Here is a 25,714-nt window from a genome sequence, read left to right on the forward strand (position 1 = left end):
TTGCATGTGACGTCTGTAGACAGTCCACATTTCGCAGGCATATAGCTGGGTTGGGAGGACAATAGCTTTATAAACAAGCACCTTGGTATTCTTACAGATGTCCTGGTCCTCAAACACTCTCTGCTTCATTCGGGAAAATGCTGCACTCGCAGAGTTCAGGCAGTGTTGTATTTCGGTGTTGATGTTGACTTTGGTGGAGAGGTGGCTGCCAAGGTAGCGGAAATGATCAACATTTTCTAATGTTACACCATTAAGTTGTACCTTTTAGATTTTAAATGCATCATGTGTCATTGTTTTTAGTGTTTTATTGTCTTTGCTTGATGTTTTATTATTTGCTTATGAGTTTTCCTGTTATATTTGTATGTTGTTGTTTGTTGCGGCCTTGGCCTTTGTAAGCCGCATTGAGTCCTTCAGGAGATGTTGCGGGGTATAAATAAAGTTAATAATAATAATAATAATAATAATAATAATAATATCTCTGGCATTGGAGAGGGATTGGCCGGTGACTACTGGAAGAGCACTTTGGTTTTCTCGATGTTCAATGACAGGCCGAGCTTCTCGTATGCTTCTGCGAAGGTGTTTAGATTGTATTGTCGAAGGCTTTCATGGCTGGAATCACTGGGTTGTTGTAGGTTTTTTCGGGCTATATGGCCATGTTCTAGAGCAGGCCCGTAGCCAGGATTTCGATTCGCGGGGGGGACTGAGTTTGTTTGGGGGGGGGGCTGAGTCTGAGTGAAAGAGGGTCTACTCAAGCAAACGTTTTGTATTGTTACCTTTGTATTGTTGACCTACAAAACCCTATATGGTTCCGGCCCAGCGTATCTGTCCGAACGCATCTCCCTTTACGTCCCATCTCGGAGTCTGAGATCCTCTGTCACAAGTGAGATTGGCGGGGATGAGGAGCAGGGCCTTCTCAGTGGTGGCCCCTCACCTATGGAATTCACTCCCCGGGGAGATTAGATCAGCAACATCCCTCCTTTCCTTCAGAAAGAAATTAAAAACATGGATGTGGGACCAGGCGTTTGGACAATCAGGCAGATGAATAAAGGACTGTGACTATAGATAGGAATTGGACAAGGTGGAATGAAATATGAACTCTGAGACTGGCGAACGCTGCGTCTGAGATTGGCTATTGATTGTGTGATATATTGTTGTTTTAATTATTTTAATTGTTGACCATTTAATTGCTGGTTTTATATGTTATTGTATTTGTGTAGGCACCAAGATGTGCCTTTTTGTAAGCTGCCCTGAGTCCCCCCTCGGGGGTTGAGAAGTATACGAAATAAATAAATAAAAATAAATTACCCCAATACCCCCATGCATATGGGATATATTGAGTATGGTGATCAGAGCATGATATGAATAAACATAACAGTTTAAATAATGCACCAGTAAGGCCTTTTCGCGGACCATCATGATAATTTCGGAGGGGGGGGGGCTGAAGTCTCCCAAGCCCCCCCCCCCTACATGCCTGTTCTAGAGGCATTCTTTCCTGAGGTTTCGCCTCCATCTATGGTAAGCATCCTCAGAAACACTCACACGTAGCTCCAACAGACAGGAGTTCTTTGTCCCACCCTGATCATTCCACAGATATATAAACCCAATTTTCCTAGTTCCTACAGACCTCACTACCTCTGAGGATGCTTGCCTTAGATGCAGGCGAAACCTCAGGAGAGAATGTCTCTAGAACATGGCTAAATGGCCTGAAAAAACCTACAACAACCCAGTGTTTAGAGTGGCTTGTAGGTCTTCTAATCTAGACAGTGCAGAGAAGCAGCACCCTGGACATTTGGCAGACTACAAACCCCAGGGTCCTTTGCCTTCCCCCTCCCTCCCTCCTGGGGCGGAGGGGGCGTGGCAGTGTGGGCGTGGCTTATGCAAAGGGGGCGTGGCTATTGCTTGGCTCTGAAGGAGGCGAATGGGTACAAAGCCGACCAGGCGGCAGAGGAGTTTTTTCCGCGCCGCGGCTGCGAGCGGCAGGGAAGGCTTTGCTCGAAGGGGCGGCGGCGGAGGAGGAGGAGGAGGAGATCCAGAAGCCAGACCACCCTATGGCTCCCTCCGTGGACTGAGTTCCCCCTTGGCTGCCCTTTGCAAGGCTCGCTTTCCTCCTCCTCCCCTTTGGATGCTCTTCCTCGCGGCAGCTCCTTCTTCTTCTTCTCCTCCTTCCTCCTCCTCTTCCTTCCTTCGCCATGCACCCGGTGCCCAAGGACACCACCTTCACCAAGATCTTCGTCGGGGGGCTGCCCTACCACACCACCGACGCCTCGCTGAGGAAGTACTTCGAGGGCTTCGGGGACATCGAGGAAGCCGTCGTGATCACCGACCGGCAGAGCGGCAAGTCCCGCGGATACGGATTCGTGAGTGCGCCTAGGCTTCTTTCCCTGTGCTCTTGCCTCAGGAGCATCTCCACTAAGTTTAGGTCATCTTGAGCCTTCCAGGGGTTTTGGACTCCAACTCCCACCATTCCGAACAGCCTCAGGCCCCTTCCTTTTCCCCCTCAGCCGCTTAAGCGGCTGAGGGGGAAAAGGAAGGGGGCTGAGGCTGTTCGGAATGGTGGGAGTTGGAGTCCAAAACCCTAGAAGGCCCAAGTTACCTCACACCTGATACAGAGCTTGATGATGACTGTTTCCTAAGCTATATCATCTGAGAGACCAGTGACAGTATGTAACTAGATTTGAAACATTTTCTGTTCCTGTCTTGAAAGTGTTATTTTCCTCTTTAACTCTGCCATACATCCTCTGGAAGTAGTTGTTCCACTCCAGAAAACTTTGTTTTTCTGTCTGCCACAAACAAGGCGGAATTGAAAATCTATACCAGGATATGCCCCACAAAAACATTTTTTTTTCGCAGTTTAATAAACTTTCCCCATTTTATTTTCTTGTGTCGAGAGCAACTTGAGAAACTGCAAGTTGCTTCTGGTGTGAGAGAATTATCCGTCTGCAAGGACGTTGCCCAGGGGACGCCTGGATGTCCAAGAGCGATTTGAGAAACTGCAAGTTGCTTCTGGTGTGAGAGAATTGGCCGTCTGCAAGAACATTGCCCAGGGAACGCCCAGATGTTTAGTTTTCGGGTTTTTAAAATGTTTTTACCATTTATGCTGGGGAAAATGGAAGGAAAAAGGAAGAGCAAGGCAAGATGGATGGATGGGATCCTAGAAGTGACTGGATTGACCTTAAAGGAGCTGGGGGTGATGACGGCCGACAGGGAGCTCTGGCATGGGCTGGTCCATGAGGTCACAGAGTCGGAAACAACTGAATGAATGAACAACAACACAATTTATTTATTTATTATTTATTATTTCCTATATTTTTACCCCACCCTACTCACCCCCGAGGGGGGACTCACAAACACAATCAACAATCAGCAATACATTAAAATATTAAAACCAGTAATTAAACAATTGATTAAAAACACGCCTGTTAAAATCAGAATCCAAAATCCAGAGTCCATCCTTGTGGGAGGCTTCTCTCATGTCCCCGCATGGAGCTGTAGCTGATAGAGGGAGCTCATCCACACTCTCCCTGGGTTAGATTCAAACCGGCAACCTTCAGGTCAGCAACCCAACCTCCAAGTCATCAGTCCTGCTGGCATAAGGGTTTGACCTACTGCGCCACCGGGGTCTCCGTAACTTTCCCCATGTCTTTACAGTAGATCCAATTAATTGCCCCATGTGGCTCAATGGGTTAAACCAGTGGTTCTCAACCACCCCAGATGTTTTGGCCTTCACCTCTCAGAAATCCTAACTGGCTGGGATTTCTGGGAGTTGTAGGCCAAAACACCTGGGGGACCCACTTGGTTAAACCTTGTGCCAGCAGGACTGAAGACCGACAGGCCAGAGGTTCAAATCCGGGGAGAGTGCAGATGAGCTCCCTCTGTCAGCTCTAGCTCATGAGAGAATTACACGAGAAAAGCCTTCCACAAAGATGGAAAAACATCGAAAACAACGGGGCATCCTCTAGGCAACGTCCTTGCAGATGGCCAATTTTCTCACTCTAGAAGCAACTTGTAGTTTCTCAAGTCGCTCCTGACACAGAAAATAAAATTAGAGAATGACATTTATAACCCAGGAACAAACATTGTGTTACATAGCTGCATTGTTACATTGCATTAGATGCAATGTAGATGCAGGCAAAACATCAGGAGAGAATGCTTCTGGAACATGGCCATGAAAGCCTTCAACAATACATTGTGTTACATAGTGTTATTTTTTTCAGTACGATATTGGTGCCCATTAGCTGCGATTGTTCCTTTCCTGGAAATCTGTCCAGAAAAATCCCTTCTGAAGGCGAGAAGGTGTTTTTCGGAGTGCAGAAAGGGTTTGATGGCATGGGGAGGGGCCTCAGCCCTGCACCTTTCTCAAACTGTGTCTTGGAGAGCTTCTTCCGAAGTCATCTCTAAGAGGGGTTGAGATTCTGGAGTGAAGCGGACCAGATTGGTAAAGTTGCAGCCGGTTTCGAAGGGTTGGAAAGAAATCTTTTGAGTGACAGCTGCTTCTAAAAGTGACCCTGGCAATGGAGAGTGTTTGTTTTGAAAGTAAAGTTTGCTTTATTATTAACAAAATGGATAACAGACTGGGTTGCTGTGGGTTTTCCGGGCTGTATGGCCATGTTCCAGAAGCATTCTCTCCTGATGTTTCACCCATAAGGATAACAAACCTTGTTAACTGCTTGAGGCCTTACAAGGGAGTTAGAGGAGAAACAGTTTTGTGGGCACATTTCCATCAAGTATGTCAATATGTAACAGGGATCCATTTTTTTTCCAGCCGCTTTAAATTACTAGTTCTTAGCCTTTGATGCCACTAATATTTCAGATGTCAACTTCCAGAAGTCCTAGTCAGGGATTTCTTAGGGTTGAAGCCTAAAACATCTGAAGGATGAAAGATAAGAGAGCAACTGGCCTGATAACTATGAAAAGTTGAGGAGGGGTGTATATGTTCATTCAAGTTGTCTGTCAACTCATAGTGTTTTCACTTGACACAAAGTCTAGTTATGTTTGACTCTGTGAGGTGGTGCTCATCTCCATTTATAAGCTGAAGAGCCAGCATTGTCCATAGATGCCTCCAAGGTCATGTGGCCAGCATGACTGCATGGCACACCATTACCTACCCACTGGAGCGGTATCTATTAATCTACTCACATTTGCATTTTTTCAATCTGCTAGGTTGGCAGAAACTGGGGCTAACAGTGGGAGCTCACCCCACTCAGTGGATTCAAGCCACTGACCTTTCAGTCAGCAAGTTCAGCAGCTCAGCAGTTTAACCCGCTGTGCCACCGTGGCCCACATAGTGACCCATAGAGGTCATTTATTGGATTTTTGGCTTCTTGATCTGCTGCATGGGTCCATGACTGTCCTCTATTATTGTTCTTGTTGTTTTTGTTAGGTAAAGGTTCCTTTTGACATTAAGTGTAGTTGTGTCCGACTCTGGGGAGTGGTGCTCATCTCCATTTCTAAGCCAAAGAGCCAGCATTGTCCATAGACACTCCAGAGTGTGGTGGAGGCTCCTTCTTCGGAAGCTTTTAAACAGAGGCTGATGGCCATCTGTCATGGGTGCTTTGAATGCAATATTCATGCTTTTAGGCAGGGGGTTGGACTCTATGATTCTATGACGCTTCCTAGGTCATGTGGCTGGCATGACTGCATGGAGTGCCGTTACCTTCCTGCCAAGGTGTTACCTATTGACCTACTCACATTTGCATGTTTTCAAACTGTTAGGTTGGCAGAAGCTGGGGCTAACTGTAGGAGCTCACTCTACTCCTCGGATTCAAACCACCAACCTTTCAGTCAGCAGCTCAGTGGTTTAAACCACTGTGCTACCAGGGGCCCCTATTATTATAATACTTATTTATACCCCTCTTTATCTCCCCAAAGGGGAATCAAAGTGGCTTGACATAAAAGTATTGAGCAGTGGTTTGCAACCTGTGGATCCCCAGGTGTTTTGGCCTACAACTCCCAGAAATCCCAGCCAGTTTAGGAATTTTGGGAGTTGAAGGCCAAAACATCGGAGGACCCACAGGTTGAGAACCACTGGTATAGAGGTGTGTTCTTTTGTTTTTTCACTGCAACTCTTGTAGACTGTGCAGGACTTGATGATATTTTCCTGGGTCCAGGAGAAAGGGGCCTCCCTTGAACTTAAGTGCTTGCTTAGCAGCGAACTTAATCTCTCTCTACCTCTCCATCTCCTTTTGTTCCATGCCTCCTTTTGCCTTCCAAGCCTCCAAACTTACTGCAGCAGTTAACTGGCTGTTATTTTATTCCCTCTTTTCTGCTGAAGCATTGTATATCCTGTTAGGAGACTGGCATTGTGGGGTAGAGGGAATGGTTTTGTAACCTAGTGCATTATTCACATTGCTTTGGCTTTTGCGTTAGCTGTTTTGCTCTGTGCCAATTTGTCCTTAGTGGCATTGGGATTAGTGGTGTGTTGCTCCCCTGTTCCCTCTCCTGTTGTCATCTTCAAGGTTGTTTTTTTGGCATGAGGAGATGGAGAAAACCCAACACTGTCTCATGAACGAATGGGAGATTGGTTAGAAAGGTGGCTAGGAGTGCAGTTTATTTTTTTATCTCCCAGTTTGCCACCCCAAGCTTGGCATCCTATGTATCCACATTCATATGCAGAAAAAAATCCAGTTCTCCCAACTGAGTGAGTTTTAGACAAAACAACATCCTTCATTTTGTGTTGCAGCAAACTTAAGTGAGCCCCAAAGCATGCAGATGTGCATTAAAAAGAGCTATTTAAATGTTGTCTTACAACCTCTGGCAGTATTGGAGTGCCTACCAATCCACATGACTTGCCCAGTTTTTTCCTCTTAAGAGTGTCTCAGTTCCAAAGCCACAACATGCAGTGAGGAAGAATGGAAAACTAGGCTGAAGGTTTGTGTAAAACAATGGTTCTCAACCTTCCTAATGCCACAACCCCTTAATACAGTTCCTCATGTTGTGGTGACCCCCAACCATATTATTATTTTTGTTGCTACTTCATAACTGTAATTTTGCTACTGTAATGAATCATAATGTAAATATCTGATATGCAGGATGTATTTTCATTCACTGGACCAAATTTGGCACAAATATCCAATAGCCTTAAATTTGAATACTGTTGGGTTTGGGGGGTGGATTGATTTTGTCATTTGGGAGTTGTAGTTGCTGGGATTTATAATTAACCTACACTCAAAGAGCATTCTGAATTCCCCCAACGATGAAACTGAATCAAACTTGGCACACAGAACTCCCATGACCAACAGAAACTACTAGAAGGTTTGGTGGGCATTGATCTTGAGTTTGGGAGTTGTAGTTCACCAACATCCAGAGAGTCCTGTGGACTCAAACAATGATGGATCTGGACCAAACTCGGCACGATTGTTCAATATGCCCAAATGTGAACCCTGGTGGAGTATGGGGAAAATAGACTTTGACATTTTGGGAGTTGTAGTTGCTGGGATTTATAGTTCACCTACAATCAAAGAGCATTCTGAACCCCACCAATGATGAAATTAAACCAAACTTGCAACACAGACTCCCATGAGAAATAGAAAATACTGGAAGGGTTTGGTGGACATTGACCTTGAGTTTTGGAGTTGTAGTTCACCTACATCCAGAGAGCACTGTGGACTCAAAACAATGATGGGTCTGGACCAAACTTGGTACAAATACTCAATATGCCCAAATGGAAACCCTGGTGAAATTTGGGGAAAATAGACCTTGACATTTGGGAGTTGTAGTTGCTGGGATTTATAGTTCATCTAAACCCAAAAAGCATTCTGAACCCTACCAACGATAGAATTGGGCCAACCTCCCACACAGAACCCCTACAACCAACAGAAAACAATGTGTTTTCTGGTGGTCTTTGGCGACCCCTCTGACAGCCCCTTGTGACCCACCCAGGGGTCCCAACCCCCAGGTTGAGAAATGCTGGTGTAAAAGAATGTCCTGGAAATGGGCCTTGTTGGTTGCACCTTTGAAGAGATATAGAAATATGGGCCATGTTTTGCTGCATGCTCTGCTTCTATAGAAGTGGCTCCTTGTTAAAACCGTCACTGGAATCTGCTGCCACATGATGTGGCATCCATGACTAGCTTAGATGGCTTTAGAAAGAGGATTAGAAAAAATTAATGGGGGATGAAGCACCCATTTGGCTACTTGCCACGATGGTTGTGTGTTGTGCTTCTCGGATCAAAGGCAGCATGACTCTAAATACCAGTTGCTGAGCAACAACAGTTAGGAGCGGGCAAGAGACTAGTTGGCCACTGTGGAGATTACATAGACCTTTACTGTGAGACAGAGGACTATGTATTGTCGAAGACTTTCAAGGCCCATATCGCTGGGTTGCTGTGAGTTTTCCAGGCTGTATGGCCATGTTTCAGAAGCATTATCTCCTGATGTTTCACTTTCATCTATGACAGGCATCCTCAGGGGTTGCGACGTCTGTTGGAAACTAGGAAAGTGGGGTTTTATATATCTGTGGAATGTCCAGGGTGGGAGAAAGAAGTCTTGTCTGTTTGAGGCAAGTGTGAGTTCGTTCTCCCACCATGGACATTCCACAGATATATAAAACCCCACTTTCCTAGTTTCCAACAAACTTCACAACCCTGAGGATGCCTATCACAGATGCAGGCGAAACGTCAGAAGAGAATGCTTCTGGAACATAGCCATAGCCCAGAAAACTTATAGCAACCCAGACAGAGGACTTTGTCATGTTTGGTGTTCTAACAGTTACTTTTTGTTTTTACTGAAAGTCCCAGAACACACCAGCGACATAGCTAATGGACACAGTGATTGACAGGATTCTGGGAGGTTGTTGTGGAAAAAAATAACAGCTTCAAGCTGTTCCAGAAAGCCACCAATACTAAATGAGGCTGTTGGGCCATCAAGATCTGTGCTGTCAATCTTAGCTGGTTGGATTTTTTGGGAGACTTAGGTTGAGATGGCAGGGATTGAATCAACATCCCTTTGCATGCAAACTATGTACATTGAAACTGCGTTGTTGTAGGTTTTTTGAGCTGTATGGCCATGTTCTAGAAGCATTCTTTCCTGACATTTCACCTTCATCTGTGGCAAGCATCCTCAGAGGTTGTGAGGGTGATTGCCACAGATGCAGGCGAAATGTCAGGAGAGAATGCTTCTAGAACATGGACATACAGCCCAAAAACCTACAACAACCCAGTGATTCCGGCCATGAAAGCCTTCGTCAATACATATGTACATTGAATATGTACTTTCCCTGGTGGCGCAATGGTTAAACCCTTGTGCCATCAGGACTGAATATCGAAAGGTCACAAGTTCAAATCTGGGGAAGAGCATGGATGAGCTCCCTCTGTCAGCTCCAGCTCCCTATGAAGGGACATGAGAGAAACCTCCCACAAGGATGGTAAAACATCAGAACATCCAGGTGTCCCCTGGGCAATGTCCTTGCAGATGGCCAATTCTCTCACACCAGAAGTGACTTGCAGTTTCTCAAGTTGCTCCTGACACACACACACAAAACCCTTTCCCATATGTTGGTGGTGTTCTTAAAACTTCTTACGAAGGTTATTTTGAGAGGAAAGCTTGTCATTGAAGGAAGGGACACATAGGGCTTAACACTCTCACCAGACTTCATTGCTCTTGTCTTTGTGGTCCATCTACAGATTTCCCTCCAGCTGCTTGGTGATCTTTGTATTAAAATCAAACATCAGAGTAGAAGCATGTGCTCCTTTGGGAAACTGTTTTCTTTCATGCATTGTTCTGCCAGCACATTTGAGCTAGAGCTGCCTACCATTTTTCCAGTCGCAGTGTCAGTTCCCAGAAGGATTGCTGCATCACACTAGAGAATGAATCCACTTTAAATCCGGTTGCTGCCTCCTGCAGAATTCTGGGATTTGTAGTTAGGGGAGGAGCTTTTAACAGCTTCACTAAACTACAAACACCAGAATTCTCCAAGAGGCAGAAACCAGATTTAAAGTGGATTCATTCTCTAGTGTGATGAAGAATCTGTTGAATTACAACAAATAAGTCATGAAGCATCTTTAAACATGAATGAATTTATTGTGGCATCGTTGTTTATGGACACAACCGTTTCTTCAGATAGGTCTGTGGAAGTGGACTAAATTTACCAAAACTGAAGTGTTAGTGTGTTTATTCATTTTAGGTGCCTGAAGGGGAATTCCATATTCCACTTAAGGCTCTTATTTGTTTTGGTAGTTGTGTTTCCATTTATCATCCCATCCTGCCCAGTTATTAGGTCAACTTGCAACTTAATGAGATCTTGTGTGCATCCATTATTAGAAGAGAGAAATTCTCTAAAGTTTCCTTGCTAATTCCCAATTGTAGTAATAGACCAGAACCAAGGTTGCCTTCATGGTAGACAAGTGTACTATTGACTCTCAGTCCACTCATTACATTTGTCCCATGCTTCCCATCCCCAACCCAGGTTAATATACTTATTCAGTCTTGCTCCCTTGTTTGCAATTAGTGCTGCTTCATGTGTTTCAAGGTTCTTCTACAGAATACATACGTCCAGTGTTCCTCTTGACATTTATAATGGCTCCATTCAAATGTAACACTAGTTATATAATTTAGCTGCGTGAACAAGACTTTGGCTCCATTGTACTCTTCCAGCATGGTGATGAGGAAAAGATCAGAAGTGTTTACTTCAATGTGATGTTGAAGGTTTTCATGGCTGGAATCATTGAGTTGCTGTGAGTTTTTTGGGCTGTATGGCTGTGTTCCAGAAGCATTTTATCCTGACATTTTGCCCACATCTATGGCAGGCATCCTCAGAAGTTGTGAGGTGTGTTGGAAACTAGGCAAGTGGGGTTTATATATGTGTGAAATGTCCAGGGTTGGAGAAAGAACTCTTGTCAAGGCAAGTGTGAATTTTGCAATTGGCCAACTTGATTAGCACTGAATAGCCTTGCAGCTTCAAAGCCTGGCTGCTTCCTGCCTAGGGGAATTCTTTGTTGGGAGGTGTTAGCTAGCCCTGATTGTTTCGTGACTGGAATTCCCCTGTTTTTTGGGGGGTGTTGTTCTTTATTTACTGTCCTGATACTGATAATCAGATTTTGTTCATTTTCACGGTTTCCTCCTTTCTGCTGAAATTGTTCGCATGCAGAAGAGAAAGCTGAGAGGAGACAAGATGGCCATGTATAAATATGTGAGGGGAAGTCATAGAGAGGAGGGATCAAACTTGTTTTTTGCTTCTCTGGAGACTAGGATGCAGAACAATGGCTTCAAACTACAAGAAAGGAGATTCCATCAGAACATCAGGAAGAACTTCCTGATTGTGAGACTTGTTCAGCAGTGGAACTCTCTGCCCCAGAGTGTGGTGGAGGCTCCTTCATTGGAGGCTTTTAAGCAGAGGCTGGATGGCCATCTGTCAGGGGTGCTTTTAATGCGATTTTCCTGCTTCTTGGCAGGGGATTGGACTGGACGGCCCATGAGGTCTCTTCCATCTCTATAATTCTATGATTCTGTGCTTGTGGATCTTAATGGCTTCTCTGTGTAGTCTGACATGGTGGTTGTTAGAGTTCACTTCAGTTTGCAACTATTGCCAATGAATCATTATATGTGAATCTGGGAAGCATATAGTAACTCTTATCTGTGACTAACTGAAATTAGACAACTTAAGCCATACTTTATGAAGATGATTTGTTTTTAATAAATCCTAGTTAAGATAATGGCTTTTTGTTGGTTGTAAACTCTAATTGCAGATGAAGATAGACACAAAAGCTTCTGATGTCCCTCTCAGAGACAGCTTGAATGAGGAAGAGTATGAAAAGGTTAGAGCAGACATGGGCAAACTTCACCCCTCCAGGTGCTTTAAACTTCAATTCCCAGAAATCCCAGCCAGCTTATTGACTGTTAGGAATTGTGGGAGTTGAAGTCCAAAACACCTAGAGGACTGAAGGACCTGAAGAGAGATAATGTTGACCTTATCTGCAAAGGTTAAACTTGCAAATGCAGAGAGCTATGTTTAAATCAATCCAATGACATATATTTATACTTTGTTTTCACATTTGTGCATATTTCTGAAAAATTGATCAGTGCAATCTACAAGTACGAAACATGTTAATTTCTTTCCAGAAGTTTTTTTTTCCAAGTAGTAGATCTGTCACATTCTGAAACAGAAGTTAATTCATTTTGTAAATTGGAGTGACACCTGTCTTCATCCTGTCCATGTGTAATGGAATTCTATACTTGGAAGATTTTCATGTTTGCATTGTTCTCTGCTGCCAATCTGATGGGGCTAAACTTCTGTCTGCTGGCTTTACTGTAGGAAGAGAAAGAATAGTTGCCATCTGTTGTTTCTTTGCATTATGAAAAGCAATGTTGTGGGTGCTGCATAGCAGCTACTCTAAAGAGATTTAGAGTACACTCCCCCAGTTTCCTTGTAGGATGCTGCTGCTTCTTCTGGCCTTCCACTGTAAATTACTAAGTTTGAAGGAGAAACTTTACAGATTTACTAAAGCGGTAGAGCTCCTAGAGTGAATGTACTTAGTAGTATCTTAATATACCCTGACTTTGAGGTGTGTTAAAATGGAAAGGTAGTCAGAGCTTGGAAACAATTATAGAAACAAGTAACTTAGTATTGATTCCTTAAAAAAATAACTATAATAAAGCAGGGTGCTTTAGCAAGGGATTCCTGCATTGTCTAGAGCAGTGGTTCCCAACCTTTTTTTGACTAGGGATCACTTGATCATGGGCCACTTGAACAGGGACCACTCTCTAACATTAGGAACCAAAAGGGTTACGATCACTTTTTGGTAAATTTTAGATTCAGTTTGGTTGTTTGGGGTGCTGATTTAGAAAATTGCAATGGATAGGCCACATCAGCTCTAGTTTCTAATGCCATCCAGTAGTCGCCATCTGCTCGCCCACAGAAAACCCTATTTAATAATCTAGAGCTGATGTAGTAGTAGTAATCTTTCATGGGTAGTCAGTCTCTCCCTCCTGAAATCCCAGTTGCCTTGGCACAATAAGAGGGTTCCGCGAGATCAGTCTGTTTTGTTGCCACATGGTTTTGAGGCAATGTTGTTGTAATGGTGAGGCCAGGTACCATATTTTCATTCTTGCGAACCACTGGTTTTTCATGGACCACAGGTTGGGAACCACTGGGCTAGAGTTTGAACTATATCAGAGGTTTTCAAACATTTTCTGTTGGTGACACATTTTTTTAGACACCTAAAAGTACTTTCAAAGAACAATGAAGTTACAAGAAACATCAGATTTTTGTGTGGCACATCTAAGACAGATATGAAACAGTATGAACTGAAATTGACTATTAGGGTTAACTTCTCAGGTGTAAGACGTACAATCTTTAAGGGTCAGGAGTGTGTACAGTGCCTCTGTCTTAAAGAATCCACAAAGGAGTGACAGAATTCCTTGTTTTTGTTCTGTAACAGACTTAACACATGCCCTTAACTTTTAAAAAATATTTAACAAATCACTTTGAAGTGGTGTTCAAACTGTAACTGCACATTTATTTATTTACTAAATTTGTATACCGCTTTTCTCCCCCTGAGGAAACTCAAAGCAATTTCCAACATAATAAAGACAAAATTCAATGCCGTACATGCATGTGAAAACCAAGACATAATAGCCAGACAATAGCCTATCACTATAAATTAAAAACCTAGCCATATTAAAACATCAAATAACATTTAGACATAAAACGTAAAACATTAAATATTGGTAATACAATAACATTTATATTAATAGCCACCCATAAACAACATGATTTAAAAACAGTTAATAAAATCACACCATCCAAAATAAAATCCATAGTCGTTCCATTGGTCCGTTCACTATTCCTTATTCTCTTATTGCACAAAGAACTTTGCTGTCTGAAAGCTTGGTCACATAACCATGTTTTTATTTTCTTCTTGAAGGTTGGGAAGGAGGGGGCTGCTCTAATTTTGCTAGGGAGGGAGTTCCATAGCTGAGGGGCCACCACTGAGAAGGCCCTGTCTCTCGTCCCCACCAGTTCCACTTGCGAGGGAGGTGGAATCAAGAGCAGGGCCTCCCCAGAAGATCTTAATCTCTGAGGTGGATCATAGAGGGAGATATGTTTGGACAGGTAAGCTGGACCGGAACCGTTTAGAGCCTTATAGGTTAAAGCCAGCACTTTGAATTGTGCTTGGTAGCAGACTAGCAGCCAGTGGAGCTGGCGTAACAAGGGAGTTGTATGCTCCCTGTGTGCTGCCCCAGTTAGAAATCTGGCTGCCACCCATTGGACCACTTGAAGCTTTTGAACAGCCTTCAAAGGCAGCCCCACATAGAGCACATTGCAGTAGTCTATCCTTGATGTAACAAGACATGTAACAGTGGCCAAATCACTGCTTTTTAAAAGAATAAGTTTCCAAGCTGTGACTGAGCCCACGTGTCTTTTTCTTTTGATATCAAACAACAAGCAAGAATATTGGTGGAGGCATAAGATTTTGTCTTTTTGGTGTTGTACAAAGGATTATACCCTCTTACAGATTGAAGGGAGGAGATGTTTTGTCAGTTTTGTGGCTTGCAAGAAGGGAGCAAGAGAGTGACCAGTGAGCACACTGAACTTTCTGTCTTTGCAAATGCCATTTGTGCTTCTCCACAGGTGACCATGGTGGACAGAGCCTCCGCTGATCGGGCGTGCAAGGATCCCAATCCCATCATCGACGGCCGGAAAGCAAATGTCAACCTAGCATATTTGGGAGCAAAACCAAGGAGTATTCAAACCGGTGAGGCATACATTTCTCTCCCTTTTCCTCTCCCCATTTGGTCAGGCTTGGGCTTAAATTAGTTCATGGTCTCCCTGGATTTGAATGGGACAATCCAAATAGGGCTCTCTCTGTGTGTATTCTGTACCCCAGGAAGCCCATTCTACCGTCCAAATAAACTCTGCACATTAAGCTTATTTTGTGCAATTGTTTCTGCTGCCAAGAATGATGGGGCTTCAAAGCTATTAGCACTCTCTTGGCAAACGGCGGAGGAACTGAAGCAGAGAAAGGCAGCAGCCGGCCATGCAATGGTGTGTGCGCTCCAGTTCCAAACAGCTGAGCATGGAGGGCCCATGTGCTTATGGACAGCCACTGCTGTTTGGCCAACGATGAGATTACTCTCTGTTGCTGACTACTGTAGACTCAAGTTCAGAAGAAGGCTCACAGGCTACAATAGCCAGCCATAGAATATTTGTGTTGGAAGGGGCCACAAGAGCCATCTAGCCCATCTCCTTGCCATGCGCAAATAGAACTAAAACACTCCTGAAAGATGTCCTCCAAAAAAATGAGAGCCCACTACCCTCTGAGGCAATCCTATTCCATTGTTAAATAGATCTTACGTTCTTTCTGATGTTTACGTGGAATCTCCTTTCTTGTTATTTTAATCTATCAGTTCATGTTCTGGGCCCTGAAACCGCAGAAGAACAGTTTGTTCAATTGTCTACATGATCTCCTTTAAAATATTTAAAGAAAGCAATCATGTCACCTCTTCTCCAAGCTAAATGTATCATTTCCCTAAGTCATTCTTATTAAGACTTGGGGACCTTCCAGGCAGGCCCTATATTACATTATCTGATCCCGGGTTTTCTGTTTATCCCAGATTATCTGGCAGTGTGGACTCATATAATCTAGTTTAAAACAGAAAACCTGGGATCAGATCCTGGGGTATAGGGCCTGTCTGGAAGGGCCCTCCATTTCTAGATCTCTGATTGTTTTTCTTGCTTTTTGCTAGACACATTCCAGCTGAATATGACAGTCTGTAAGTTGCAATGCCCAGAATTCTCCAGGTAGCATAGCCATGTTGGGAGAAGACAAGTTTTCTGGCTTTTGGGTAGTCAAGGGTTTGAGGCCAGTTATAAAAACACTTATGTTGTTTGTGTTGGGGGGTTGGATGCCAGAATGGAAATCAGAAGTGAAGGCTGGCAAAAGGAGGGAAAAATATCCCTCGTTGCCCTTTGGAAGAGGGCAGCGAGGTCTCTAGAAGGCTCAAACTATTTTTGTTTGATGGAAATATTAGTCAAAAATTGACCGCTAAAACGTGGGTTGACTAATCCATGAGTCAATGTAATTTACTTATTATCAAAGAAGGAACCATCCCCTTCTCTGAGCGGGAGTGACAAAAACCAAGCACGTGGTCTGACCTAAAACAACCTAAAAGTAGCAACCACCATCTGCTCTCTCCACAATAGTGCTACTTCTGGCCCTTTTAAAACCTTCATTAAAAAGGCATTAAAAAGGCCTACTTATCTTTGCTTGTTAGATATTATATACCATTTTAGTTTTAATGTTTTTAGTCTAGTTTTTAAGTTTTAAGAGCTTATTACGTTGTAAATGTGTATGCAGTACTATGTTATGTTTATTTAAGTTGCTATTTTTATAAGTTTTACTGAGTTTGTTTACCCACTGTTTGATTTGTTAGTTGTTGTTTTGGGATTGAATGTTTGCCACTATGTTATTTCTGCTGTAAAGTGCCCTGAGTCCCTTCGGGGAGATAGGGCAGGTTATAAATAAAGTATTATTATTATTATTATTATTAATATTATTATTATTAATGGGAAAATGGTGGGCATGGATTTTTGGTGCTTCCTTTCGAATGAGTACTGAGAATAGAAGGAGCTAATGCTTCTTTTAGGTTCTCCTGGAATGAACGAAGCTCCAACTTTTGCCACTCATAGAAGGGGATGGTTCTTTTTTTTTTTTTTGGTAAGAGTTAAAACTATACCTCATTTTTTTTTATCAAAAAAGAAACAGCACTTATCTATGAATAGGGTAGCAGAAGACCCTTTTAAATGCCTGGGCAGGAAGGTGGCCATGACCAGAGGCAGATGGCTTCCCAAGGTGGTGCTGATGCTTCACTTTTGCAAAATGACCTTCAACCAGGCATGGGCAAACTTTGGCTCTCCAGGTGTTTTGGACTTCAACTCCTACAATTCCTAACAGCTGGTAGGCTGTTAGGAATTGTGGGAGTTGGAAGACCAAAACACCTGCAGGGCCAACGTTTGCCCATGCCTGCCCTCAACTTATCCACAGGTTTTGTCTAAATCCATACTTTTGGTTGCAGAACTAACCTCGACTTATACAGGAGATCAACTTACACAGAAGATTTATCTGATTGGTTATTTTATTTTACAAGAACATATTATTAGGTTTGGATAAAAAGAATCTGCTGAAATATGTTGACACACCTTTTTGTGTGTGACATAGGAACCTAGCTTTATCTCTTCCATGTTATTTCTACCACTGGTAGCAAAAGAAATGCCCAGAAACACAAACTGAGTGAGATATACCTGTACAGCAACCCCACTTCATTCTTGGGTATCCTACATTCACGATTTTCTTCTGCCATGAAATAATAATGTACGGTTTCACATTATTGAATAGCAGCAGATATTATATCTTTCTACAAAAGTTGATGGCTGATAGCTTAAGATGTTAATGAGATACTTGTTGTCTAAGAGGAAATAGTAGGTTAACATACTGGAGATGTGCATTGGGGTAAAGGTAAAGGTTTCCCCTGATATTAAGTCTAGCTGTGTCCAACTCTGTGGGGTGGTGCTCATCTCCATTTCTATGCTGAAGAGCCGGCATTGTCCGTAGATGCCTCCAAGGACATGTGGCCAGCATGACTGCATGGAGCGCCGTTACCTTCCTGCCAAGGTGTTACCTATTGATCTACTCACATTTGCATGTTTTTAAACTGCTAGGTTGGCAGAAGCTGGGTCTAATAGTGGGAACTCACCCTGCTCCCTGAACTCGAACCACCAACCTTTTGAACCACCAACCTTTCAGTCAGCAAGTTCAGAAGCTCAGTGGTTTAACCCATTTCACCACCAGATATGCATATGCAGTTGTAAATCTAGGGGGCAGGGGAACCTCTGAAGCTTCTCAAGTTGTAGTGAAGACTGATGAAAGTAAAAGAGGAGTAGATGCACACAGCCAAAGTATACTTTACAACTGAATAGAATGAGACACAACTGTGAATAGGCAAGCCAGGTGCACATATAAATAAGCAGTTAATTACATGGAGTAATCTAACATTGCTGTTGTAAATTTTCCCTAGGTTTCACTTTAGGAGTGCAGCAGTTACATCCAGCTCTCATTCAGCGACCTTATGGGTAAGCAGAATTTGTTTTACAATCTTTATGAATTATTATTACTATTATCATTATCATCATCATCATCTGTAGCCAGTTTGAATAGTCACCGAAAGGTGGCAAGGTGTCTGCTAATTTCTTTCTGTTCTGGTAAACTTTTCAAAAAGTTGTGTGTAGCTCTCCCTTGCTCTTTTCAACTTATTGTGGCTCTATTTCCACAAATCAGAAACCATGTCTTAGATCTTTTTTCATCCCCTGCTAAGGATATTTTGAGTTTTCTTGTTTTTCTCTACCCTCACCATCCCATTTTCCTCTTGAGATTGTAAGCCTGCCAGTATGGATTGTTGGTATGTATTTCTGTTTATGGGTTTAATAAGCTACTGTGGAATGGGACCTCAGTGTTATTAGATATTTGAAAAACAAATGAAAGAATCTCAAGAGAAATCTGTTCTACCTTTTCCTGTGAACCTACCTGTCACACACCCCTCACTCACTGCTGTATGTCCCTTTCATGCCCTCATCCAGTTTCTCCCATCTGCTCAGTTACTTTAAATGAGTGTACATGATATAGGAGAAATAGATCTGTGGGCTCTTTTCTACATGGGGATTGATGCATGGAAAGTTTCTGTGCATGACAATATTGCCACTCACTCAACCAGTGAGTTCAACTGCAAGGAATTTCCTTTTTCTGTGTTTTTCATCTACCCCTTATTTGAAATGTTGAAGCACTTCATTAATAATGATCCACTGAACTTCTGTTTCCCATGGATGCACTGTGAAGGTCTTCTGAATCATCGGAAATGATTTAGGTCAGTACAGGAATTTAGCATTTCTGGGCTTCTGATGACATTGTGTCCATAAAATCATAGAATTGGAAGAGACCTCATGGGCCATCCAGTCCAACCCCCTGCCAGGAAGCAGGAAAATCTCATTCAAAGCACCCCCAACAGATGGCCATCCAGCCTGTTTAAAAGCCTCCAAAGAAGGAGCCTCCAGGAGCAAAGCAAACTAGAAGAACTTTGGGAGTTGTAATCCCCCAAAAGTTAGTTTTTCAAATTCTTTAAAGGGCCCCAACAAGTTGAAGGGGCCTTGTTAAACACAAGCATTGTTATTGTGGTATGTGTGTGTGTGTGTGTGTTGTTTAGTTTAGTTTTTGCACAGTTCTCGTTTAAATGGGGCCCATGCAGGAGGCCTTTGCTGTGTGGGTTGTGTGTCTCTGCTTTTGTGCTCCGTGGAACAATTCCAGCCCAGAAAATGAATTGCATTAGGACACAAAGTCTAATATTCGCTGAAAGAAACATTAGGTCAAAAATTGATTATGGACAGATGTTATGCGGGGCTTGAAGAGTCTACGAAGTGAGCCATTGTCTCCAGTTTTCAATAGAATATCTCATCCCTTCCCAGTCCAAAACATTCCCTTTTTATGCACCTAATAGGATCTGGCAGCTGCTTTGGAAGACAAGGGGACTCTGAGACAACAATAGCGACTGTCATGCTACCTTCATTTAACTGTTTAATGACTGATGTAAAAATATATCCAAAAATGTTGCTGTGCATCTTGTGTGCGTATGTTCCTAAAGAAGATGAGGAAAGTAGCGTATGTTTTCTTTTCTGAGTGAGAAAGGCTTTGGAAGGCAGCTGTTTTTAAGGGATTTTCCTTCCAAGTAGATTAATAATTAATTTCCCCTCTTTGTCTTCCACACATTGGCTGCCTTTTTGCTTCCCTCCAACATTCCTGTTCTTCATTACACAAATATTAAGTTCATGCTTCTAAAGGTTTTGCTTCTGTTCAGAACGTCATTGTCATGACACACAAATAGTACCTGTTTTGGATGTGCTCGAGGAAAGGGCATTCCAAAATAAGGTACAGTTCTTGTTCTTAATACCCTCACGTGGGTCTTTTCCCCCTTCCTTTTTCTTTAAAGAGGACAGTGTGAAAACAATAGCAAACCTCCAGTGTGTTCAGTGTACTTGCAAATTCTCTTCCTCTCTGTATGTTAATGGCCAAGTAGCTCAGTTGCTGACATTTCCTAACTTTGCAATTCTTGGCTAACGTAGGCATTTTCAAAACTGATTTCAGAAGTAGATTCTTGCATTTTTAACCACCACCCACCACAACATTGAAAATAGAAGGCGTGTTAATGGTAATGTACTATGAATACTGAGCTTATAACCATTGAAACTTGTGCTAAAATGCTTATTAGTAGAGCTTTTAATAGCATGCTAGTTGCTATATAGAACAAAGCAGCACTTCACAGCAGCTTAAAGTTCAGTTGACAGGCCAGCAGTAGATGGGTTATGGAATGAGGAGCACAAAGTAGAAAAGGAAAACACAACAAAGCACTCTAAATTTTCCAGCCCGGCATTGAATAAACAGGCTGGAAATTGACCATTGCCTATCTGACAGAAGTGGCTTTCAGCAAATCCACTTTCCAGGGAAGAGAGAGCTTTTGATTTTAATAGTCCAGAAGGGAAAAGGAGCTGCATTTATTTATTTGTCTCAATTATATGACACCTTTCTCCCAGGGTGGGACCTCAAGGCTAAATTAGTCTTCTAGAAAAAAGTGAATAAGATTTTGGAGGCAAGTCTTATGTTCTTTAATTCTTGGTGGCATCTTTCCCCCTTTTCCTATTCGAACTCCTCTGTTTCCTTTTTCAAAGCTGCTTCTTCCATGCAGTTTTTGGATGGATAGTTGTGTTACTGTATTTGGGGATGGGCAATTGGTGGAGTATGGAACCCAATGTTGTTTGTTTATGGCCACCCTTCAGGATTCAGTGATGTGTTTCATCCTTGGACTGCACAAGTTTTTGTGTCATCAAGTTTCTAGTCCTCAATGAGTAGTTAGACTAGAGGCCCATATGAGGTTGACAGTCTGGCACTTTAGTTGTGAATTGACGACAACTAGTTTTAACTACAGATTGTCAGCGTTTTAAAATGGTGTTATTTTGTGTGTTGATAGTGGTTGTTTTTATAATTTTTATGTGATACTGTTTTTATACTCATATAACGTTTTATGTTATGCTGCACTTGGAGTGCCTTGTAAGCCACCCCAAGTACCTTTTGGGAGATGTTGGTGAGATATAAATAAAGATGATGATGATGATGATGATGATGATTAGAGACAGGGCTAAGCTCAGGGATTCCTTTCCCCACATTCCAATACATGTCTCCCAAAAGTGCTTTGTCTTTATCTTTACTGCTAGCCACTGTCTCTTCCCCTCTTGATGATGTAGTATTGGAATTCTGTGAGGGAACTCCCTCTGAAGTTTGAACTGCCCTGGGAAAGCCATGTGGTCTCTATCATGTTTTAACTTTTCTGCTTTCCTTTCTGCCAGTGGGGATACTTTTTGCCCCTCTGCAGGCAAAATGTAGCTGCATTGACTTTTTTTAAACCTTTTACCTTTTTTAGAAGATAGGATTTAGTAAGCTAGTTATCGCCAAGACTTTTCTATCAAGAATGTATTTCTTTTTTACTTTAATAAATATTTTTGAACCCAAAGTTCTGATTCTGTAATCCTGAGCCATTCTAAAGATTAGAAGGCTATCCCTTCTCACCCATGTAAGTTTCTGCTGGTTATGGAGTTCACTCCTGGTACTCTGCTATATTTTTTGTAGAATTACCCTAACTGAGGGTTATTTTTGAGCCTAACAGCTCAGATTCCCCAACACAGAGGGAATTTTGCCACATTTTGGGGCACAATTTTAGATGCAGAAGTGTCTTTTGAATAGGAAGTAGCCCTGTCTGGCCATTGAAAGCCACAAGATGACTTGGGCAAGTCAAATGACCTTGGGCAAGGAAAGCAAAGAGAAATCCCCTTTGAATGAATCTTGCCAAAACCCCACAAGAAATTTGCCTTATAGTCACCATAAGATAGGCGTGACTTGAAGGCACACAGAACAACAAAATGGAAATTGACTCCCAAGTTACCTCATTTTAAAAAAAGGCTTCTTTTGGACCTTAAAGCAGATTGGTGAAATAAGGAGCAGGGAAAGATGAAGTTGCTCCCCATTTGGGCTCGAAAGCATTCTGTATTTTTGACTAAGGTTCCAGGAGGGCAATAAACCCCTGCAACCCTGTCGATTGCTCACTTTTGCTATCTGAAAAATGGAGGAAGGGGGGAACGAGTCTTTTATATCAATAAAAGGGTACAGATTGCAGAAAAAAAATTGACATTGTAAACAAATCTTCAAAGGGTTGGTGCAGCATAAACATTCTGGCACCTGTAAACTAATATGCAGGTCTGTAAGTCGGCAAGCTATTAATTATCTCTAAAGTTTTGAAGAAATGCTGTATACTTCATTCAGGAGAGTTAGTTTGATTGTAGGAAGAGTTCCTCTTAAAGATTTTTTTTCATGTCAGGAGCAACTTTCATGTCAGGTCTGACCTCACAACCTCTGAGGATGCTTGCCATAGATGCAGGCGAAACGTCAGGAGAGAATGCTTCTAAAACATGGCCATATAGCCTGAAAAACCTACATCAACCCACTATAAAACTCATTAAAAAGAATGGCAGTAGGAGGAGGAGAAAACCACATTGTATTGACTCAGTCGGGGAAGTCATAGACCCAAATTTGAAGACTAGTGATCTTGTAGGGCAGTGGTTCTCAACCTGTGTGTCCCCAGGTGTTTTGGCCTACAACTCCCAGAAATCCCAGCCAGTTTATCAGCTGTGAGGATTCCTGGGAGTTGAAGGCCAAAACATCTGGGGACCCACAGGTTGAGAACCACTGTTGTAGGGCATTTATTCATAGGATCACCATAAATCCAAGGTGACATGATAGCAAATAAGAGCCACAGCAGCATGTTCTTCTAAAAGGTTAAGGAAGATTTGCTTTAGGTTCTTGTGGGGTTTTTTGGGCTATAGGGCCAGGTTCTAGAGGCATTTCTCTTGACGTTTCGCCTGCATATATGGCAAGCATCCTCAGAGGTACCTCTGAGGATGCTTGCCATAGATGCAGGCGAAACGTCGGGAGAAATGCCTCTAGAACATGGCCCTATAGCCCGAAAAAACCCACAAGAACCTAGTGATTCTAGCCATGAAAGCCTTCGACAATACAAGATTTGCTTTGTCATAAATGGACTAGAACAGAGAAGAGATAGAGCAATTTCAAATCCACCTTTCAGTTTTTACAAAGGTGTTGTCTATTTACCAAATCCACTTGCAAATAATTTCTCTACCTCTTCTTCTCACTCCTTTTGAAAGGTGAGAGTAGACTGGAGCTCTTAATTTCATTTTGGTGACAGGGATTGGTGAAGGAAGAAAAATCTGGAATTGATTTCACTGGAAAGAGGGAAAGACTGCAATTTTTTTAACCCTAATTTTGAAAACAGGTTCCTGCTGGGTTGTGCTGGGCCTTGCTTGAAAAGTGGGGATGATACAGTACTTAATTTTCAGCCATAAGAACTGCATAGGATCTGGGGAGAATTCCTTATTTGAGACTCCTTTGTTTGCTAGCTCAAAAAAGAAAAATCCTCTCTATATACTTGCCATATTCCTGCTGGCTAGTAGAGAACATATTCTTTGTCAAGTCTCAGTGGTGAAATGTTTTCAAGATGTAAGTGACTGTGATGTCATTTGTTCAGCAGTGGAACTCTCTGCCCCGGAATGTGGTGGAGTGTGGCTCTTTGGAGGCTTTTAAGCAGAGGTCATCTGTTGGGGATGCTTTGAATGCGATTTTCCTGCTTGTTGGTAGGAGGTTGGAGTGGATGACCCATGAGGCTTCTTTCACCTCTGATTCTGTCTGCGATGAAAAGATAATTGAAAGGATATACAAAGTGCAGGAATGAAGTGGTGTGTGGTTTTGTCTGTAGGATGTCCTGCCTCAAGGGCTTATTAAGATATAATTACATTTTATATTGCTTTCTCACTTCCCTGCCTTGGCTTCTCCAGTCACTGCTCTATGTTACTAATATTGTAGCTACTCACAGTGCAATAAGGAATGCCTCAGCAATATTTAGAAATTATCACATGGATATTGGAAGTTAATTCTAAATGGTGTTTTCAAAGCATTACTCAGGTGACACAGTGGGTTAAAGCACTGAGCTGCTGAACTCATTGACCGAAAGGTCACAGGTTTGAATTCGGGCAGCGGCATGAGCTCCCACTGTCAGCCCCAGCTTCTGCCAACCTAGCAGTTTGAAAACATGCAGTCATGCCGGCCACATGACCTTGGAGGTGTCTATGGACAATTCCGGCTCTTCAGCTTAGAAATGGAGATGAGCACCAACCCCCAGTGTCGGGCACGACTGGACTTAATGTCAGGGGAAAACCTTTACCTTTACCTTACTCTGATAAAACATGAAGTTTGCATTAATTCCATAGATGCAGCTTTGAGAGCTGACTGCACATTATATCTAGTGGAAACCTAGGAGTTGTTCTTAGGAGCAATGAAAGTTGTTTATGCTGGTAGCAATGATATAGAATCTGGGGGGTCCTTCTGCACTGCCATATAATCCAGTTCAAAGCAGATAATCTTGATTCAGAAACTGAATTACAGACAGTCTGCAAGTTGCAAACATCTGACTTGCAAATGACTCATAGTTAAGAGTGAGGGTGAGACAACAGGAAGCGAGAGAAATCTACCCTTCGGAAGAGAAATTGACTCCTGAAAGAGTTATCGTGGGGAAAAGGTGTCCCCACAGAAACTTTGTAACCAATCCTTGTTTCCACAACAAACCAATTTTTTCAAAATCCAATTATCACAGGGACAGAAAGTGAAATGAAATCTTCTGAACTGGGGCACAAGCAGCCAAACAAACGCAACAGGAGTGTTAACCCTTCCTTATGCTGTACAAAGCTTTACACACACAGAGTTACACTTTAAAGATGTACCTATTCCAATTTACAAACAAATTCAACTTAAGAACAAACCTACAGAACTTATCTTCTTTGTGACTTGGGGATTGCCTGTATATGGGGACTTGAGAGAAACTGCTTTGTACCTTTTCCCTACCATGTTTTCTTGGTCATTCCTAGCCACTTCTTTCTCTTCTACTCAAAACTGGATTGCAAACATATATGTCTCTATCTGCTCTGAAATCCCTGCCAGGTTGCCATCACATTGTTTGCTAGGATTGTGTTGTTTAGCTTCTGAGTGACTCTGTGCACCTGCTGGATAAGATAGGAGCTAGAGAGGGCAATTGTGATGGGGCCAAAGGTCCCATCTGTTTTTCCTTTGGGAACTGCGTGGCCTGCTGAAAATGTCAAAAAGCATCCCAATGGGTATACAAATACAAATATTCCAAAATCCAAACAAATACATAGAAACACATCTAATACAATACTGGTGCCAAGCATTCCAGATGACCTGTAAAAATACTCAGGCATGCACTTGGTCACATGATAATGAATGTGATAAATTATTATTCGGTTCTCAGGGGATGAGAACAAGGACACCAGCTGTTCGACCGAAGAAATGTTGCCTCAAAGTGTAGTAGAGTCTCCTTATCTGGAGGTTTTAAAGCAGAGGCCCTATGGCCATCTGTCAGAAGAGCTTTGGGTATTCCTTTATGGCAGAATGGGGTTGGATTGGATAGCCCTTGTGGTCTCTTCCAATTCTATGATTTTATGAGCAAAGGCAGGAAAGTCGAGTAGCATCAATGGGCTATGGAATATATAGCTTGGGTTGTTGTAGGTTTTTCCGGGCTATATGGCCATGTTCTAGAGGCA

General features: G+C 42.6%; 1 protein-coding gene across 1 annotated transcript in view; it reads left to right on the plus strand.

The window, feature by feature from the left end:
• Window positions 1-1,896: 1,896 nt before the first annotated feature.
• The window catches only part of RBM38 (RNA binding motif protein 38), a 45,684-nt gene continuing 21,866 nt past the window's right edge, over window positions 1,897-25,714 (plus strand). Inside the window, exons 1-3 of the mRNA XM_060772053.2 lie at window positions 1,897-2,357; window positions 14,567-14,690; window positions 18,010-18,064. Coding sequence (XP_060628036.2) covers window positions 2,190-2,357; window positions 14,567-14,690; window positions 18,010-18,064 — 347 coding nt within the window. The 5' untranslated portion in view covers window positions 1,897-2,189. The remainder of the gene's footprint in view (window positions 2,358-14,566; window positions 14,691-18,009; window positions 18,065-25,714) is intronic.

The sequence above is a fragment of the Anolis sagrei genome, chromosome 4 (assembly GCF_037176765.1).
Source record: "Anolis sagrei isolate rAnoSag1 chromosome 4, rAnoSag1.mat, whole genome shotgun sequence".
Taxonomy (NCBI): Eukaryota; Metazoa; Chordata; class Lepidosauria; order Squamata; family Dactyloidae; genus Anolis; species Anolis sagrei.